The following is a 20,632-nucleotide window of genomic DNA, read 5'->3' as shown; positions in this document are numbered from 1 at the left end:
TTATCATGCATTCACAGGAATGGACGCTTTTTTCCTTTCTTTTTTTTTTTTAATTCCCCAAAGTGGTGTGACTTCATGAATCTCGATGCAAAGTGAGGAGAGTGATAATGAATGAGTTTCGCTGGAATACCTACAAATGTCATATTAGATAAAGAGGCTGGCTCATGTGTTCAGACCACTTTGCCCCAAGCTTCACACTGCTACCTCCATTTTGACTTGATTCAGTATTGTTTCTATTTTGGTCTTGACACATTTTATTCGTCATAAGCTCTACCATGTCTCTCTACAGGCCAGAATATAGCTGAAAATCAGGGAGCAGGCTTAATCTTAGTAGTCAGATGATGGAGTTGCAGCCAAGACCAAGCTCATGAATGCAGCTGTGCAGCTAGGGGTCAGAATTACACTTTTCCTGTCTCTTTGAGAGGGAACATGCCGCTGCATCCTTGCTGAAGGAAATATGCTTTTACAGAAACAGCATATGGAAATGAATGCCCTATTGCATGGAATGGTGCCCATCTTCCCCTTTCCTCTTTGTGTTAGTGTGTTTTCCTGATTGCCTTTGGGTATATTTGGAGTTGTGTGTGTGTGTGTGTGTGTGTGTGTGTGTGTGTGTGTGTGTGTGTGTGTGAGAGAGATTGTGGTGCTGTCACGGGTGGCACAGTGCAGTCTGACCTTTGCGATGTTGCCTCTGGCCAGCACCAAGATAGAGAAGGAGAAGAAGGAGCATGCGAGGCAGCATGGGATGATCAGGACAGAGATCAGCGGGGCAGAGATCGCTGAGGAGATGGAGAAGGAGAGGAGGTTCTTCCAGCTACAGATGTGTGAGGTTTGTAGGACACTGCACTTTGGATTGATGCTCAGCTCTCACCCTTTGTTTGGTAAAGCTTTGGTTGCATCCCAAAATGAGATACCTAACATCGGATGTAACTTGAAAAATGAATCACCCACTTTTCCAAAATGACTGACTGTATAAACTCCATGATACTTTAAACAGGACAACAGGGGACTAAAGTAATTGATGAACTTTCCTGATCTTTTACAGACGATATTCTGCAAACTTTGTTGCTTGACAAAATGTCTTAAGTGGAATTACGGTGTTTTCAGAACATGAATATTAATTAGTAATGTAGGCTAATCAACCACATATGCGTTTTAATTACTTCCTTGTAAATGCCCTTAATGACTCCAGTGAATTTAAAACATTGGATCAAATTAAAGGGCTAAAAAAAGAAACACATTTGTTAGATCTGTTCCTTTTTTAATGAAGACATTTCTGTAATATGACTTTAAAGTGTCTTGATATGTGATGAAAGGAATGTTATCTTTTAATGGGGAACACCAAGTTTTCAGAGCAGTTTCCTGAGGGCTTTTCCCTCTGGTTTAGCCTTGCATAACCCTCTCTAATAGTATCTGTATTCTATGCATGTTGACAGTATCTCCTCAAAGTGAATGAGATCAAGATCAAGAAGGGGGTGGACCTGCTGCAGAACCTCATCAAGTACTTCCATGCACAGTGCAAGTAAGGCGCATGCAAGTTTGCCTTTTTGTCATTTTTTTGTTTTCTCTGGCTGTCGTTTTTGAACTTGATTATAATGTGCTGCTTTCGACTGGCTAGTACATATAGTTTTTTTTATCTGGGCCCTTCACACAAAAGCAAAGTGGTCACCACACACACACACACACACACACACACACACACACACACACACACACACACACACACATATTTAAATTGAAGGATTTTAGCAATAGAAACAGGGAGACTCAATGGGACACCGGTAGAGGACAGCGTTTATTATATGATTCAGGACAAAATTAAGAAACCTGTCCTGTTGTGTTGTCCTTCTGTATAATGAGCTACGAGTTGTGCATTACAGCACAGACTTTCTACTAATGTGTTTGGGTTGCATGTATGGATGTGCATGGTAAGCCCATATGTGCTGGTCACCTAGAACACACCACCTGGTCATCCAACCAATGACTGAGTCATCCAATAAATTTACAGTCAGGTAGAATTGTGAACACACAATAATTTGGGGCTTGAGAGATGTATGTTAAGACTCTGAGGTATGTGCCCTGATATCCTCCATGTTAAAAGTTTCTTTCAGGATGGTCTTAAGGCAGTGGACAATCTAAAGCCTTCCATAGAGAAACTGGCCACAGATCTGCACACGGTGAGAGCACCAACAACCTAGTTTTTCTTTTCTTCTATTGACATTGATATTATTAAATACTCTGTCATTGCTAAATTGAATAATGTAACCCAGCAAATTTTCTCAAACCAGGATCCAAGGACTTCATTTGTTCAATTCATTTTTACTTTACTAGTCAGACAAACTTTGGGAAAATGCATAAGAATAGCTGTTCTGGTCAGATGCTGCATTCTTCTTACCACTCACAGTATAGACGGATAACTAAAATCATCTCGGTTGGTCATCCCTGGGACAAAGCTGGGACTTTGTATAAAAGTCATCTTGATCTAGTGTATTTATTGACTATCTTTGACATGTCAAGGAACCTCTAGATGCTTTTTTTTTTTGGCCACAGAAATCATTTAAGGTTCATCAGTTGGTCTCTTAAGTATTTCAGAATGAGAGGTATGTTTCAACCCTGCCTGTCCAACAGATAAAACAGGTGCAGGATGAGGAAAGGAAGCAGCTCACTCAACTACGAGATGTCCTCAAGTCAGCGCTACAAGTGGAACAGAAAGAGGTAACACACACACACACACACACACACACACACACATACACCCACACACACAGAGCAGCCCTCACTTCCTCTATGACCCTTCAATGTCACAGTGCATTCTATCTCACCTGCTTTATTCATTTAAATCAAAACTCTGATTGTATTAGATGTAACTTGTTTGAGTCTTAAATCCTTTCACCAAACTTTTTTCATTTCCCAAAATGGGCAAGTTAACTTTAAAAACCCATTTACATGGAGCATCTGGGTAGCGTGGCGGTCTATTCCATTGCCTACCAAGACGGGGATCTCTGGTTCGAATCCCCATGTTACCTCCAACTTGGTCGGGCGTCCCTACAGACACAATTGGCCGTGTCTGCAGGTGGGAAGCCGGATGTGGGTATGTGTCCTGGTCGCTGCACTAGCGCCTCCTCTGATCGATTGAGGTGCCTGTTCTGGGAGGAGGGGGAACTGGGAGGAACAGCGTGATCCTCCCACACGCTACGTCCCCCTGGTGAAACTCCTCACTGCCAGGTGAAAAGAAGCAGCTGGGGACTCCACATGTATCGGAGGAGACATGTGGAAGTCTGCCCCCCCAGATCAGCAGAGGAGGTGGAGCAGCAACCGGGATGGCACGAAAAAGTGGGGCAATTGGCCGGATACAATTGGGGAGAAAAAAGGGGAAAAATCGGTGAGGTCCTATTAATACAATCATCATAATCATGTTTATTGGCCATATAGGTTTGCACATACATGGAATTTGACTCCAGTTTCGTGGCTCTCTCACTGTATTTAACATAGAATAATAACAACACTACAACACAACAATCTTCATATTATACACAAGGATTGACTTATATAGGTGAAATAAGAGGCAATAGCCCTTACTGTTCCACAGCTGACTTAGGGTTTGGATCAAAACCACCTTAAGCGAGACAATCCAAGAGGCTTATTTTCTGATGAAAAGATTTTGCTGCAAAATTAATCCTATATTAGGTTCAGTTCGAGTTTAAATGACTGAGAATTCAAATTATTTTGAGAAAAAACACACTTGTTCTGTATATAAATAGCCTTTTTTGCATGTACTTCCTCAGCACATTGGATCAAACTGAGTATAAACCAACCCCAGCCCTCTGATTATTTTGAAGTCTTATATTTGCTGCAAGATACAGCAGCCCACTGTCTCACTATAAAAATGCTTTCTTCTTTCCTCTGCTGCCTCTGTCTTTTGTGAACCAAGTCTAGAAGAGTAAGTGGATTTCTTCAAAAACCCTTTCTCTGGTTTTTTTTGTGTGTAATTCTTATTTATTTTCACATCCTATTTTTAATGTATTACTGTACTTGTATTACTTACTTTAATGTGCTTTTGTACTCAATATATTGCTGTAATGTAGTGCCATACCGTTGTTAATTGCTTTGATTCTCCATTTATAATTACTTTGTGGCATCAAACATAAAAAAAAAACCGATCTATGGGTGTTTTTTCTGGTGTGACATTGCAGTTTTTCAGCACCTTGGGCTGTGCTGAGTGTGTAATTTAGTCCAAGTGGCTCCACTTGTAAAAGCAGGGAGGTGGTAGAGTCCTGCTTTCCCTCACTTTTTATTTCCTATCGACTGCCTGTGTCTAGTGATAAGTGGTTGGCACAGCTGGACCTCGGTCTCCAAGGACAACCAGATGTTGTCTTGTGTCTTTCCCGTAGTGTTTCCTCATAGGAACTGACATCACAAATGCCAGATGCTGACCTTTATTCGGTCATCGCTGTTACATTACAGTCAACCCTGGGAAATATGTTTTTCTCACTGTCCATCCCTATCTGAAAACTAATCGATCTGGTCAGGTCAGAGGAGGTCAAGATGGAAAGTTTTGGATAGGAAGTGCCTTTGTAACTCACCGATGATGAGACTGATGTGTGAATTTCACTCACAGATTCAAATTTTTTTTTCAGACTACGTAACAAGTCTTATTTATTTCCTGTCTGTGTGCTTCTTTTTCCCCCTCAAGGATTCCCAGGTGCGGCAGAGCGCCACCTACAGCCTACACCAACCCCAAGGCAACAAAGAGCATGGCACAGAGCGCAGCGGGCACCTGTACAAGAAAAGTGATGGGTTAGTTGTCATAATCCGCATCAGTCCACTAAAATGAGGTGCATTGAATTTGCGTGCAAAGAGGCATAAAATAGATGAGTGGAAACAAGGAAAATTCTTGGCTTGCATTGGTGGCTCACATCTTACCATCTGATAAACAAATAAGCATGACAGCATTGGCGTACCCTAGGACTTGTGCCAACAAGTTTGTTTCCTATACTGTACGTGTGAATCCCCATAAAGGTGTCATAATAAAACAGTTTGATTGATAGGGCGGCACGGTGGGGCAGTGGTTAGCGCGGTTGCCTCAGCAAGAAGGTCCTGGGTTTGAACCCCAGGGTAGTCCAACTTTCAGGGTCAGCCTAGGTCATCTTCTGTGTGGAGTTTGCATGTTCTCCCCGTGTCTGCATGGGTTTCCTCCGGGTGCTCCGGTTTTCCCCCACAGTCCAGAGACATGTAGGTTAGGTCAATTGGCCATACTAAATTGTCCCGAGGTGTGAATGTGTCGGCCCTGTGATGGCCTGGTGGCCTGTCCAGGGTGTCTCCCTGCCTGCTGCCCAATGACTGCTGGCAGCATCCCCGCGACCCGAATTCGGACAAGCGGCTTAGATAATGGATAGATGGATGGAATTTGATTGATTCAAGACACTGTGCTCTGCTCATGTCAAAACGAACACCTGTCTTCTCTATTTATTTAGAAAGAATGACACTGTTACCTAGCGGTCACCGTGTCACAGTGTGTATTTGTGTCTGTATGTCAGTGTGTGTTTGTGTGTGGACACCTGCATGTGCTGGGTATGTAATATATGTATGTACACATAGCAAAACAATGTCTTCTGTGTGTCACAGGCTGAGGAAAGTGTGGCAGAAGAGGAAGTGCACAGTCAAGAATGGATACCTCACCATTTCCCATGGAACAGTAAGCACAGAGCATCTCGCACCCAGGGCCTCCCCTCGATACAGTCAGGACCTTTTTGCGTCTCAGATAAATTGAACCACAGGGAAGACAGAAGTGAATCTTAAGTTTTTATTCTCTCACACACACATTCACGTGTAAAGATGTATTATTTTCAAACATCATATGACTTTTGCTGGCTTGCTCCTATTACAGATGCAACGTGTCTTTCCCTACTCCCTAACCACCCATTATTTTGCTCACTAACCTTGAATGCATTAACACCATAAAGCTGAGGGCAGAGGCCAAATTAGAGCGTTTGCATTCTGTTTGCATCACTGCTTCAGTGGAGTCAGCCATGCTTCAGCTTACATTAGCCCTGTTTTTCCCCCCCATGATTGTCTTTATGGAGATTTAGCACACCTTACAATTTTACCCATAGCTGCTTGTGTGACTATTTATTCTGCTCCCATAGAAATTAGATATGGCTTAAATGCAGCATGCTCTGTCTCTTGCCTTTAACATATTCCTGACATTCACGCCTGTCCCCCCCCCACTCCCTCCACACTCTCTCTCTCTCTCGCTCTCTCTCTCTCGCTCTCTCTCTCTCTCTCTCTCTCTCTCTCTCTCTCTCTCTCTCTCTCTCTCTCTCTCTCTCTCTCTCTCTCTCTCTCTCTCTCTCTCTCTCTCTCTCTCTCTCTGCCCCCTGTCAGGCTAACCGGCCACCAGCTAAACTCAACCTGCTCACCTGCCAGGTGAAGCACAATCCTGAAGAAAAGAAGAGCTTCGACCTCATATCCCGTGAGTTCCCCTCCTTCTCATCTCATCACCTCCTTTGGCTCCTTCTCTTCCCCCTTCTCCTGCTTACCAATTAGCCAAAGAACGGTTGGATGTCGAAATAAGAAATGCACCTCAAATAAGTAAGAAAACATTGACAATTAAGCGGCAGGTAAACAGTTAATTGGTTACTTTTATTCTTCTCACAGTTACTTTGTTATGGATATGAATTTGATACCATTAAAATTTAATCGAAATGACAGCTCACTTGTTACTTTGCAAAATGTTTGGACTTTGTCAGACAAACTCTTTTGTGAACCAGTATGTCATTCTCAGATGTTGCCAAGTCTGTCTGGGTTGTGATACAGTGTGCCACCAGTGCCAGTTTCCAAAAAATAAAAATCAATACAGGTTTCTTGTTATAAGTCAGTGATTTGCATCTTAACACAGAAAAAAGGACTGAAATTATGTCTTGATTTTTTTTCTCGTTCACCTCTACTGTCCCACTGACCTGTCAGGGGAGTACTTGGATCTTTCTTTCAAGGAACTGCTCACAGCTTTTTCCTCGTCCTTTGGTGAATTAATCACCATCTGTGTCCAACCCACTGATCTCACTCTCCTCTCTCTGTCCCCTTCTCCCTCTTCTGTTGTCATCCCTTCATATTCTCTCAGATGACAGAACATATCACTTTCAGGCTGAGGACGACCCAGACTGTCAGATGTAAGTGCCAGTTCCTTCCTTCCTTCCTTCCTTCCTTCCTTCCTGTGCCTGTGTGTGCACTCATGTGCCCGGAGTGTCCTGTTTACCTCCTTTAGCAAATTTCCACTCTTGACCCCCACACACACACACTTCCTACCGCGCAGCCTCATATGAGGTTGACCTCGGTTTGACCCCACCACCTCTCCCGCCCTTTCACCCTCACTCATCCTTTTCCTCCCCCACCTCCCTCCCTCCCACCTTCACAACCTTGCTTCCTGGCCTGTGTTCTTGCTTGCTTTCTTTCATTCTTTTTTTCTGTCCTTCTAACATTGCCCTGGTCTTCCTTGCCTTGCCCACGTCTCCCTTTCTCATCTCACGTTTGCACTGCTCCTCCGTCCTCTCCTTGTATTTCCCTCCGCCTGTCTCACCGTCGCATTCTCTCTCCTCTCCCTCGCTGACCCCCCCCCCCATAGTTGGATCTCAGTGTTGCAGAACAGTAAGGAGGAGGCATTGAATCAGGCCTTTAAAGGGGACCAGCATGTGGGGGAGAACAACATTGTGCAGGAGCTGACCAAGGCCATCTTGGCAGAGGTCAAGAGGATGACTGGCAATGACGTCTGTTGTGACTGTGGAGCGCCCAGTGAGTAGCAAACATATGTATAGGGACTCAAGAAATCCAAAATTAGAAAGAGGTGGTAGTAGTTAATAGTAGCCAAAGTTAGCATTTCCTCTAGAGGCTTTCCTCAGAGCAATGTATAAGAGCTTGTGTGTCTTGTGATATAACATAAAAGATATTGAATTCATAGGCACACACACGTACATGCACATCATGGCATAAAAAAATGATCCTGCTTGTGCTTTTTTTATACTACTACTAAGTTTTGATTGATTTTACGTCAATTTCAGTTTTGGCCTTAAAATAGCATGGCAGCTTGGCTAACTATGTCACTGGCTGATTAAGATGTGGACTAGTTCTTCTTTTGTTTTAAGTGATTTTTGAATTATGCGTTAAAGCATTTGTTTTATCCCAAATCAATGTAATGTTTTGGTGCTTAAGAAATCATCAGGGTTGAATAAATGTGTCAATTATTAGTTACATGGGTGTCCGGGTGGCTTGGCGGTCTATTCCGTTGCCTACCAACATGGGGATCACCAGTTTGAATCCCCGCGTTACCTCTGGTTTGGTCCGGCGTCCCTATAGACACAATTGGCCATGTCTGCTGGTGGTAAGCCGGATGTGGGTATGTATCCTGGTCGCTGCACTAGCGCCTCCCCTGCGTCATTCAGGGTGCCTGTCCAGGGGGGAGGGGAACTGGGGGGAATAGCGTGATTCTCCCATGCGCTACGTACCCCTGGTGAAACTCCTCACTGTCAGGTGAAAAGAAGCGGCTGGTGACTCCACATGTATCAGAGGAGACATGTGGAAGTCTGCAGCCCTCCCTGGCTTGGCAGAGGGGGTGGAGCAGTGGCCTGGATAGCTTGGAAGAGTGGGATAATTGGCCAGATAGAACTGGGGAGAAAAAGGGGAAAAATCCAAAAAATAAAATGAAAAGTAGTAGTTAAACTAGCAAGGGGGGCTACCTCTTAAATTGCCTTCTGCAATGTATGCATACATTTAAGACATAACACACACATAAACACACAGATGTGCAGATAGACTCACAGACAGGCAGCCACACACACACACACACACACATGCACAGTATCTAGGCCAGACTGTATTACAGTTCAGCCTGGGCATCTTCCCACAACATTGTACCATATGTGATAGTAAAATGTAGGCCAGACTGTATTACAGTTCAGCCTGGGCATCTTCCCACAACATTGTACCATATGTGATAGTAAAATGCGCTGAGGCCAGCTATTAAAGTTCCAGAGCTACAAATGTTTCTGCAAGGACTCATCAAAGTTGGCTTATGTGAAATACTGCCAGTAGGGCTTTTTACCCAAGGACAGTGTCACCTACACACCTGTCTGCTCTCTTCTCCCCCCTCATACATCTTTTACCTTTGTCCTCATTCCCACCTCTAATCCACCTACTCCTTTCCTCTCTCTCACTACACCTCTCTGTCTGGCTCCATCTCTGCGTCTGTCCCTTCCTCACAGATCCTACATGGCTGTCCACCAATCTGGGCATCCTGACCTGCATAGAGTGCTCTGGGATCCACAGAGAATTGGGGGTCCATTACTCCAGGATCCAGTCTCTCACCCTGGATGTACTCAGCACCTCTGAGCTCTTGGTAAAATAAACCATGCCTGGCATCCATCATCTTACCCAATTACTTCACGCTCGCACTATTTTAGGGGAGCTTTCACTTGTTCCATTTTTATTGACATGGCATAAAAAAAAAGCCTTCAGATATTTTAAGTATCGATATAATGGAGAAGAGGGGAGAACTGATGGTGATGATGAGGAGATTAGAGAGGAATTGTCCTTCTGAGAATTCATTGCATGCCATACATCATTTCAATCAGGAGAGACATGGTGAATGAAGTAAAAATAATTATTTATTATAACGGAGGATTTTGTGGAAATGAATACATGTCAAGAAAGTCTTTGGTGCTTGGACTCAATCGAAGGGCATCAGCCCTGAGCAGTGGCATGATAAATCCTCCCATGGAGTCCAGACACTGCTGTGGTGGTGGCTGAAGAGTTCTGCTAAGATGACGGATAGATAGATACATAGATATTCCAGTTCTTCTTGCCATGCCTCGGTCAGGGGCACAGACAGGAGTATTAACCCCAACGTGTGTCTTTGATGGTGGGAGAAAACTGGAGCACCCGGAGCAAACCCACGCAGACACGGGAGAACATGGAAACTCCACACAGAAAGGACCTGGGACGGCCTGGGGTTCGAACCCAGGACCTTCCTGCTGTGAGGCAGCAGTGCTAACCACTGGGCCACCGTGCCGCCCCGTAAGACTGATGAGGCTGATGAAGAGAGGAAACGTGCGGTCTGTGAGGGCTAGGCGGTGATTGGAGGGGCGTGTATAGCAGTAGCACAAATGCCTAGAGGTGGAGAGAAACATGTTTAAAAAAGACAGCAGCAGCAAGATGATAGGCTAACCATGCAGGTATGTCACTATGCTATTGGATAGATGAGAACAGGTGATGTGATCAGCTGATAACTCAATTAACAGCCGCAGACAATGACAGCAAGGTAAAATATGCGTTATCATGCGTGAGAGATGAGAATGGTAGTATAAAATAGGAAATATAACTACTCGGAAAAAATAAAGTTTGCACTGAGGGGCTCCTCTGATAGGTTTTATTCTCACTGGAAGCCATTGATGAATATGTTGATTGCCTCCCTCCCGGCGAGATGGCACCATAGAAATCGGGCTTGAGCCTGTCTGGGGTGAACGAATACTTTGCGGCTTGCCCACCACATACACAGCCAGCAGTTACCCAACCTCATAAAGCCCAAAAAGACCTTTAAAATGACTCGGATGCTAGTACAGTAGTCAGTCTTTTATTTATTTACTTGCTTCTTTAGTTTACATTTGTTTTTTTGTTTTACTTATCTATTTTTTTTTTTGTTTCCTCTTTCGTGTTTGTATTTAACCTACTGTAATGTGGTTTAATTCTGTTCTGAGAAGGGCCTTGTGGGGCAGAGTAGGAGTAGAAAGAGGGGAGCAGGATGTGGGTAAATGGGATTTGGGGATGTTAAAATGTAAAAAAAATATAGTCTTTCAACTGTAATTGTTCAGTTTGATTTGTTTTCCTTGAAAAGAAAAGATAAAAAAAGAAATATAACTACAGGCCTATGCATGCAAATGATAGTCTTCCTGATTGAACTTTCGTTACAGCTCCATTTGTCAGATAAACAGGCAACTGTAATACCATCCATAGCAACTACAATGATGACCACAATAACACAACCACAAGTTCTACATATCATTGGCGAGAATGAGAGAAAAGGAAAGGATGATGGAAGGGAAAGAGAGGAGAATTTGTAATGCCCTTGGCCTGTTTTTCTTTTCCTTGTCTCTCCTTCGGCACACTGTCCCACCGAGACGGTACGCGACCTCGGGAACTCTGCACTTGGAATAGCTGACATTTTATCAGGCTTTTCTAATCGCTGTTTGGTGTGTAGATTTACTGCCAGCGGGCTGGTCTGGATTAAATGCTCCCAGTCATGATTGCACTCCTCCTTGTTAATCGCCAGTTGCACTAGCCACAATGAAATGGGTGTGATGGAATCCATAAACAGTGTGAATGTTATAATATGGGAATGTTAGCTGCTGTGGCGACGATGATGAAATTGATTAAAAAAAAACAAAACACATATGAGTGCATAGTCCAGAAATACATGTACTGCAAAAGCATGCATGCTCATTTACATCTCTGTGTTTGTGTGTGTGTGTGTATGTGTGCGTGCGTGTGTGCGCGCGCCACAGCTGGCCAAGAATGTAGGGAATGCGGGATTTAATGAAATCATGGAGGCTTGTCTAACTACTGAAGATGTGGTCAAACCCAACCCTGCCAGTGACATGTAAGTCCTTCCTCCTCTTTCTTGCCGTCACATTCCTTCTCTGTCTCACATCCTCTGTCTGTTTTTCTCTCATCCCAATGAATCAGTCTCTCTCTCTCTCTCTCTCTCTCTCTCTCTCTCTCTCTCTCTCTCTCTCTCTCTCTCTCTCTCTCTCTCTCTCTCTCTCTCTCTTGCTCTCGCTCTCGGCTTACCTTCTACCCACCTTACCTTTTCACTGACTCCCCTCACAGTTGATGATGTCAGCAGATCTTACACTGATGCCTCACTTCAATCTGTTATGATATGTTAACACATACACACAATGAATTGGAGACAGTAAAGGCAGCAGGAGGAACAGTCTTATCTGCAACCGCCGCTTAAGAGGTGCAGCTCTGTTACATCCACTAAACTGCCAGTGAACCTCTCCCATACTTCAAGGAATAAATGATTCAAAACCTTACCAGATTCATGCCAAAAGGATCCATGTCAATTTTGTGTGCACATGTTTATTCATTAAATGTGTAAATGATATATTGTATTTCCTCCCTTCCCTGTTGGTCTGAGCAGGCAGGCAAGGAAAGACTTCATCACAGCCAAATACACCGAGAAGCGTTTTGCCAGGAGGAAGTGTCCGGACGCAGGTTCCAAGCTCCACACGCTGTGCGACGCTGTGAAGGCCAGGGACATCTTCTCCCTCATCCAAGTCTATGCCGAGGGAGTTGACCTCATGGAGCCCATACCGCTAGCCAATGGACATGTCAGTACACAACGCTGTGACTTGTGGGAGTTAGCTGTGTATGTGTCTGTGTTTTTATACTCGTGTGTGGGAAGCTCCCCATAAATGTTTGTAGTAAGAGAGAGCTCACATGTGCATACTGTGGTGAGTCACTCACAGCCTCCTGCCCTGCATTCAACCAGCGGTAGTGTTTTTCTAAAAGATCTAATAAGAATCAACCTATTGTAATTCAGTGCTCACCTGCTGCATTTGCATGAAAGGTCTGATTGAAAATTGTACTTTATTGTGACTGATGTTTCCAGAGGAGTCACATCAGTCACAAGGGGTACAAATTTCCATTTGGGCAATGCCTTTGCATCTGTATCACCCCTCTTCCTTCTTTTGCCTCTCTTTGTGGAGTGTGTGTTTGAAGAACCAAAGTGCCAGATATTTAAGTATTTTTTTTCCCTAATTGTAGGAACATGGAGAGACGGCTCTTCATCTGGCAGTCAGACTTGTGGACCGAACTTCTCTACACATTGTAGACTTCTTAACACAGAACAGGTAAAGAAAGCAGGGAAACTCCAAGGAGGAAATCTATTCTTGCGTAAATATTTTTTTGATAGAATACAAGGAAAGAAAAGACTAACGAAACACATTAGCTCAGCATCAAAAGCTCACAACTCTGGGAGGATTGCCATGACTTGTACATTGGAGAAACCAAACAGACGCTGGCGGAGAGGATGTTGCAACACAGGCGAGCCAACACGTCAGGCCAGGACTCACTCCGCAGTCTACACCATCTACAGGCCAGTGGCCACTCTTTCAAGTATGAGGATGCTGGTTTGAACGGGGAGTCAACGAGACCATCTATGTGAAGAGGGAACGACCATCACTGAACTGGGGGTGGGGCCTTAGAGTACATCTGTTACCATGTTTTGTTTTTGTTTTTTATCCCCCCCCCCTTTTTCTCCCCAATTGTATCCAGCCAATTACTCCACTTTTCCGAGCCATCCCGGTCGCTGCTCCACCCCTTCTGCCGATCCGGGGAAGGCTGCAGACTACCACATGCCTCCTCTAATACATGTGGAGTTGCCAGCCACTTCTTTTCACCTGACAGTGAGGAGTTTCGCCAGGGGGATGTAACGCGTAGGAAGATCATGCTATTCCCCCCAGTTCCCCCTCCCCCCCCAAACAGGCGCCCTGACTGACCAGAGGAGGTGCTAGTGCAGCGACCAGGACACACACCCACATCCGGCTTCCCACCCGCAGACACGGTCAATTGTGTCTGTAGGGACGCCCGACCAAGCCAGAGGTAACACAGGGATTCGAACCAGCGATCCCCGTGTTGGTTGGCAACGGAATAGATCACCATGCCACCCGGACACCCTATCTGTTACCATCTTATAATGCTGTGATTGCAAACATTCCCAAATCCTCTGAATAGTACACATTGCCATCGAAACTCTAGTTAATGGTCATGATAATTTGCATTTGAAACTGATTGTTTTCAGTTGTTATGCCGCTATATTGTTTATAAGGGTGGGGATACCTACAGTCAGCTGAGACTGAAGAGGTCACTTAGATGACTGATGAAATGTTTCTCTCTCAATAAGTGTTGTGTCCAAATGAACTGATACAACTTTCAACTCTAGTAACCTCAAACAAAATCAAGTTTTTTTCCAACAATTGACATTACCGTTTTTGCATGATACACCACTTTTAAGTTTTCCCAGCTCAGAAGTCACCTCAGAAGTCCAGCATAAAACCTCAAGCTGTGTTCACATTAGCTCACCATTTTTTTTTATCAAAGTATGCTGCAAATTTAACATCTGTGGGAAAGAAATTAGATCGCCAGTGGTGCATGAAAAAAATTAAGGACTTTACTTAAAACATCTGTAATGAATGTTTTCCCTATTTCTGTCTGTGTCTCTCCTGACAGTGTGAATCTGGACAAGCAGACAGCCAAAGGCAGCACGGCGCTGCACTACTGCTGCCTGACCGACAACAGCGAGTGTTTGAAACTGCTGCTCCGGGGCAAGGCTTCCATAGATATAGGTACACCAACAAACGAACTAACACTGTAAAACAAACAGGATACTGAGGTGTGTGCAAAAGTGTGTTTGTTGTACTCTCCCTCTCCTTCTCCTGCCCTCTCACTTTTTTTTTCTTTTTTTTTTTTTTGGAAAACAGCACTGTAGCATGTAGGACATTGTTCGTGGTAGCAAATTACAACCCAAATCATCTTTCTTTCTCTGCAAATTTCTGTCCATTTTTCTTACACATCCTCTTCCTTTCTTTCTCTCGTCGTGACTTCTTCTCACACACAAACACACACATGTACAAACTCCTTTTAGACTAAGCCTTTTGGGCCAAGTTCCCAGGGTGATTGTTTCTTGCCAACAGACTCCAACAGCTCTTTCTCACAACACTCTAATCTTTGTATGCTGATGATCTGACATCATCAGAGCCATGACAGATCGAGTAGGACAAAAAAAAAAAAAAAACCCAAAACAAAACTTGTTCAGTGTGGGGGAAACTTATACATTTCACGTCACAGTCAGCTAAAGAAAATAAGGGCTGTGCGTTTGGCCCTCTGCAGTATATAGCCTAACCAGTAAATGTGCATGTTTCTGTTGTTTTCCCTCAAAGCGAATGAGTCTGGCGAGACGCCGCTGGACATTGCTAGGAGACTGAAACATGTACAGTGTGAGGAGCTGGTGAGTTCACTCTGGCTGTTCATGGTCAGATTTTATTTGTGTCATAAAATTCACATAGGTGGGGGCGTCCAGGTGGCGTGGTGGTCTATTCTGTTGGCTACCAACACGGGGATCGGCAGTTCGAATCCCCGTGTTACCTCCGGCTTGGTTGGGCGTCCCTGCAAACACAGTTGGCCATATCTGCAGGTGGGAAGCCAGATGTGGGTATTCGTCCTGGTCGCTGCACGAGCCGCCTCCTCTGGTCGGTCGTGGTGCCTGTTCAAGGGGAAGAGGGAACTGGAGGGAATAGTGTGATCGTCCCACGCGCTACGTCCCCCTGGTGAAATGCCTCACTGTCAGGTGAAAAGAAGTGGCTGGCAACTCCACATGTACTGCAGGAGGCATGTGGTAGTCTGCAGCCCTCTCCAGCTTGGCAGAGGGGGTGGGGCAGCAACCGGGATGGCTCAGAAGAATGGGTAGTTGGCCAAAAAATTTGATTGGAGAGAAAAGGGGGGGGGTGCACGTAGGTTCTGTCATTTATAGATATGTGTGTATGTGTGTGTGTGTGTGTGTGTGTGTGTGTGTGTGTGTGTGTGTGTGTGTGTGTGTGTGTGTGTGTGTGTGCGTGCATGTGTTTGTGTTTGTGTGTACAGCTGAACCAGGCGCTGGCAGGGAAGTTCAATGCCCACGTCCACGTCGAGTATGAATGGTGTCTGCAGCATGAGGACCTGGATGAGAGCGATGAAGATCTGGATGAAAAGGTGAGTAAGGTTGGAGTAGGGTTGTAGGAGGTAGATTACACACATGGAAAATGGATCTGTGAAGTCCTCATACTAACTCACATATTGCAATCCTTCCTAGTCACCGAATCACCTGTGGCTCCCGCTCCAGTGATGAACCGCAGACATACAATATGCCAAACATATCAGGCCTGTTCTTTAACCCCCACTCATCCTGTACTGACCTATTTTACCCTCTGTTAATATCTTCAGCCCAGCCCTCACAGGAGAGATGAGCGGCCTGTCAGCTGTTACACCCCAGGAAGTAACTCCCACCACCAGCCTAGTCCTGCCTCTCTGGCGAAGGACAAACAGCGTGTCTATATGCCCAGCTTGGTCAACAACGAGACCTACGGCACCATCCTCAATACTACCCCGCCAACAGGCCAGCCCGGCATGCCTACCACTACTTCCGCACCGCCCCTGCCCCCAAGGAATTTAGGTACACTCGGTCTTTTCCCATGGCACAATGCAAAACAAACAGCACCAAGGGGCTAGAAAAGGTCTCAAAAAGCGTGAATTGTAGGATGTAGTTTCAAAATGAAGGACATTCCTTGATTTTAGACTGAATGGATTTTGATGGTTTGATCGTTTTATGGGGTTCTCAACCATATTGTCATGGAGGATCAAGGAAATGCAAGCATTCCATCGGCCAACTTCCATTTAATGAAGTTGGCTAATATGTTGTGTACCTTTGGTTGTAAAAGAAAACATACACTTGACCCTGCACGAGGTTGAGAAGCACTGCTATAGGTAATTGCATGAAAAGGAGAGGATTTCACAATTCAGCTCAACCTGATAACCTGTGAAACATTTTTGACCCATATTTAACCTCCTTGCTTGTCCCAGGGAAGGATATTTATAAAATATGCCCTTTAGGAGGAGTCGCTAGGGAAAACAATCTCATTTGGCTGTATCTGTGATTGCAAAACCTCAGTCGGCCACGTTGCTTTAGTAACCATGGAGTTTGTTTTTCTTAATTGACCCAGAACTCACTCTTAATGACATTATTTGAGATGACTTCTTTGGTGCTTTGACCCACTTCAATATGCTGGAGGTCTCACGATAGGAAGCAGCTGGGACAGTCACATTGGAGACATTGGGATGGGCTACTAAGTGTTGTTAGTGAGCGATTGCATTGAGGTTAAGGAATGTGGTTGACCCCATACAGCTTTTTGATTTTGTGTAAAAGTGTTGTGTGAAATACAGGCCATGAGTGGGACTGGCTCTATATCTATTTGAATCCAAAACAGCTGCTGGTCTGGACTGTGTCTCTGCCTCTATGGCAGACAGCAGAGTAGTTAGGATGCGCTTTTTGATGGAGTTGTTGAACTCAGTCTCGTTTAAGTGCAATAATCTTCTATTAAAAGGAGAAAGAGAAAAAAAATGCTTTATTGATGTATTTCTTCTTGTCTGGTGCATGCTGCACTGTTGCTCTAGAGGTCAACCAGCTTGTAATGCATCCCAGCACAGTTGTTCTATAATAATATTAGTGGCCGTCTGGCACTCCGTCAAGGGAGCAGAAGACAAAACAACTAGTCTTGCTGCCTACCTTCCTACAGCCCTCAGCCCTTCATTTTACAAATTCCCTCTCCCCATTAGCTGTCGCGCTTGATTAAACTCAAATGGAAATGACTTGACCTCTAAAGTGTATGTACATCTCGGGAGAAGCTAATGCTTTATCTCTCTCTCGCTCTCTGTTCTCTCATCCCAATGACTCTCTCTCTCCCTCTGCCCCCCCCCTTGTTCTTTCTCTTCCTTCTCTTCGTCATCTCTATCTCTCTCCTTGTCTTCCTCAGTCCAGTTATCCGGTCTGGGCGGGATGGGTCAGTCTTCGTCGTCTCCTAGCTGGAAACCTGGTTCTTTAGACTTGGTGGGTCGACAGAGGTCGTCCTCTGATCCCCCCAACATGCACCCCCCGGTACCCCCTATGAGACTCACCTCAACTGGAGGTATGGACCCATTTGACCCACTCTGGCTTTGTAGCCAAGACCATTGATAAATGTCCACCTGTTAAGCACAGTATCATTTTGTGCTCTGATACACACCACCTAATTTTACTTATTGATTTATTGAATCTCTTCAGACATTCTTCGTTGTCACATACATATTCCTTTAAAACTGTCAGTAATGGGGCATCCGGGTAGCGTGGCAGTCTATTCCGTTGCCTACCAACACGGGGATCGCTGGTTCGAATCCCTGTGTTACCTCTGGCTTGGTCGGGCGTCCCTACAGACACAATTGACCGTGTCTGCGGGTGGGAAGCCGGATGTGGGTGTGTGTCCTGGTCGCTGCACTAGCGCCTGTTTGGGTGGGAGGGGGAACCGGTTGAAATAACGTGATCCTCCCACGCGCTACGTCCTTCTGGTGAAACTCCTCACTGTCAGGTGAAAAGAAGCGGCTGGCGACTCCACATGTATCAGAGTCGCCCACGTCGGCAGAGTGGGTGGAGCAGCGACCAAGACAGCTCGGAAAGAGTGGGGTAATTGGCTGGATACAACTGGGGAGAAAAAGGGGGGGAAATTAAAAAAAGAAATTGATAGTAATGCATTGCTAGTAGGGAAATACTTTCAGTGGTAGTGTAAAGGTAGCCCATTTTGTGATTTTTGGGCTATACAAATAAACTTGACTGAACTTGAGGGGACTTGGGCTAAGGGACACTGTGGTGCGTTCCTAGGTCTGGCCCCTCCACCTGTGGCAAAGACAGTCAGTGTATTGGAGGCTATGAGCATCCAGCCCAAAACCGGCCAGGGACTGCCTGCGTCCAGGGCAGTACCGCCCAAGTCTCCTGCAGGGTGAGAACACACAAGCACCCATTTATGCTGTTGCTGAAAAACAAATGTTAAAGCTGAAACACGGTGTCATACGAATACAGATGGCATGGCTGCAGTGAGTTCACCAGTTCCCGAAATTATTGGTGTTACACTCTCATACCAATGTCCAATGGTGTTTCCCCAGATTTAATGACAAGGGAAGGAAACATAAACTCGATCTTTATAGTGTGTCCAATACCACATTTGGACAGGCACATAGCCATGTCATGTCAAATTGCACGTATTACCCACTCACACATGCATACATAGACACACAATTTGCATTATTCCATAATTTAGCCTGTGTGAACACGGGATTAGCAGTGTGTTACTTGTTCCCCCAAGAGAAAAGTGAGTCTACGTGGTTGCTGGTTCATTAGCCTCTAAACTAAACTCCACTTTGAACCTGACAAACAATAACTCTCCACTGTTGCTGCCAGTTTATTCTCTCTATCTCCTGCTGGTTTGGTAATGGTGTTATTACACATCTCCTATGGAGTTGGCCAAGGTGTTTACACTTCGCTTTTTATTGGGTAGGGGCACATGGCTGTTACTATATTAAGTACTTATTGTCTAGCAACTGAATTTACACTTGCATCTTTGTTTTTTCAGCAATGACAAGAGCTTCAGCAGAGGACTTTTAAATCGCACAGGGTCCATTGAAAGGCCAGGTGAGAGAAACCATGAGAGGCAGAATAACTTTTTGTAATATTTTTCTTTCTAGTTTGTAAAAATGCATGGTAGAAGTGCGGTGACGTTATTATGATGTTATATGTAAGTTATTTCACGGGCTGACAAGTCCTGTTTTTTTTTTTTGGTTCCGTGGAATGTTTTTTTCATACTGAGGTCATATCCTCTTCCTGTTCCAGCTAAGGAAGTGCCGGGATGTCCCCAGAACTCAGTAGGTCAATCTCTGCCTCCGGCCCCGATGCCGAGGAAGGCTTATCCCGTAAGTCTTTCATTGTTCCTTTTAGGATTATTAATTTGTTGTGGGGTGTTTTTTTTTCGTCATTCATATTATTTTACAAATTCATTTACTGTGTCATCTGACCCAGGTCACAGTTTGTTTTTCCGATTGTGGCCCCGTGCGGTTCTAACGGACATTGTCAGTCTAAGTCACTGTGTTTTCAAAGTCAAATCAGGCAGACCGTTTCCTTCCTGTGCATTTACCATGAGGAGAAACCGAGTGTTGAAATGTAGTCAACAGTGCAGTGAAAGGATGTTGAATGCCTTTTATTAGGATTTTGTGTGCCCTTTTTATCGTGTCGGTGTTAGTATCTTTTTACCTCATTTTCAGCATTTAAGGGGCTAGACAAGGGACATCAACTTACTATTCAACAAGAAGGATGTTTGGGGGTGTCTGGGTAGCGTAGTGGTCTATTCCATTGCCTACCAACACGGGGATCACCAGTTTGAATCCCCGCGTTACCTCCGACTTGGTCAGGCATTCCTACAGACACAAGTGACCATATCCGCAGGTGGGAAGCCGGATGTGAGTATTTGTCCTGGTCGCTGCACTAGTGCCACCTCTGGTTGGCTGGGGCACCTGTTCAGGGGGGAGGGGGAACTGGGGGAAATAGCGTGATCCTCCCACACGCTACATCCCCCTGGTGAAACTCCTCACTATCAGGGGAAAAGAAGCGGCTGGCGACTCCACATGTATCAGAGGAGGCATGTGGTAGTCTGCAGCCCTCCCTGGCTCAGCAGAGGGGGTGGAGCAGCGACCAGTATAGCTCGGAAGAGTGGGGCAATTGGACAGGTGCAATTAGGGAGAAAAGGGGGGGGGGGGGGGTCAACAAAAAAAAACAAAAAAAAACAAGGAGGATACATGAAGGAAGGAATAATGATATTGCCTTCATTCAGTCAGTCAGTTGCTACTGAGACATCTTGAGATTATTGTAAAGCTCCATCACATACAGATGCTGGCTCTTTCTCACACAAGCACCATGTTATTTGAAACCCTATGCTGTACCAGTTAAATGTAACCACAGACCAAAGCAGCAGGG

At 44.9% G+C, this 20,632-nt stretch overlaps 1 protein-coding gene across 1 annotated transcript in view; it reads left to right on the top strand.

Moving 5' to 3' along the window:
* The window catches only part of asap2a (ArfGAP with SH3 domain, ankyrin repeat and PH domain 2a), an 80,307-nt gene that overhangs the window by 54,546 nt on the left and 5,129 nt on the right, over positions 1-20,632 (top strand). Inside the window, exons 6-26 of the mRNA XM_056295337.1 lie at positions 697-826; positions 1,434-1,519; positions 2,099-2,174; positions 2,626-2,712; positions 4,691-4,794; positions 5,623-5,692; positions 6,382-6,469; positions 7,118-7,166; positions 7,619-7,785; positions 9,252-9,385; positions 11,547-11,641; positions 12,188-12,377; positions 12,814-12,899; positions 14,278-14,393; positions 14,988-15,055; positions 15,688-15,795; positions 16,027-16,255; positions 17,613-17,765; positions 18,491-18,608; positions 19,239-19,297; positions 19,496-19,575. Coding sequence (XP_056151312.1) covers positions 697-826; positions 1,434-1,519; positions 2,099-2,174; positions 2,626-2,712; positions 4,691-4,794; positions 5,623-5,692; positions 6,382-6,469; positions 7,118-7,166; positions 7,619-7,785; positions 9,252-9,385; positions 11,547-11,641; positions 12,188-12,377; positions 12,814-12,899; positions 14,278-14,393; positions 14,988-15,055; positions 15,688-15,795; positions 16,027-16,255; positions 17,613-17,765; positions 18,491-18,608; positions 19,239-19,297; positions 19,496-19,575 — 2,293 coding nt within the window. The remainder of the gene's footprint in view (positions 1-696; positions 827-1,433; positions 1,520-2,098; positions 2,175-2,625; positions 2,713-4,690; positions 4,795-5,622; positions 5,693-6,381; positions 6,470-7,117; positions 7,167-7,618; positions 7,786-9,251; positions 9,386-11,546; positions 11,642-12,187; positions 12,378-12,813; positions 12,900-14,277; positions 14,394-14,987; positions 15,056-15,687; positions 15,796-16,026; positions 16,256-17,612; positions 17,766-18,490; positions 18,609-19,238; positions 19,298-19,495; positions 19,576-20,632) is intronic.

This window comes from Lampris incognitus, chromosome 16 (genome assembly GCF_029633865.1).
Source record: "Lampris incognitus isolate fLamInc1 chromosome 16, fLamInc1.hap2, whole genome shotgun sequence".
NCBI lineage: Eukaryota > Metazoa > Chordata > Actinopteri > Lampriformes > Lampridae > Lampris > Lampris incognitus.
This window is presented reverse-complemented; position numbering and strand designations above follow the sequence as displayed.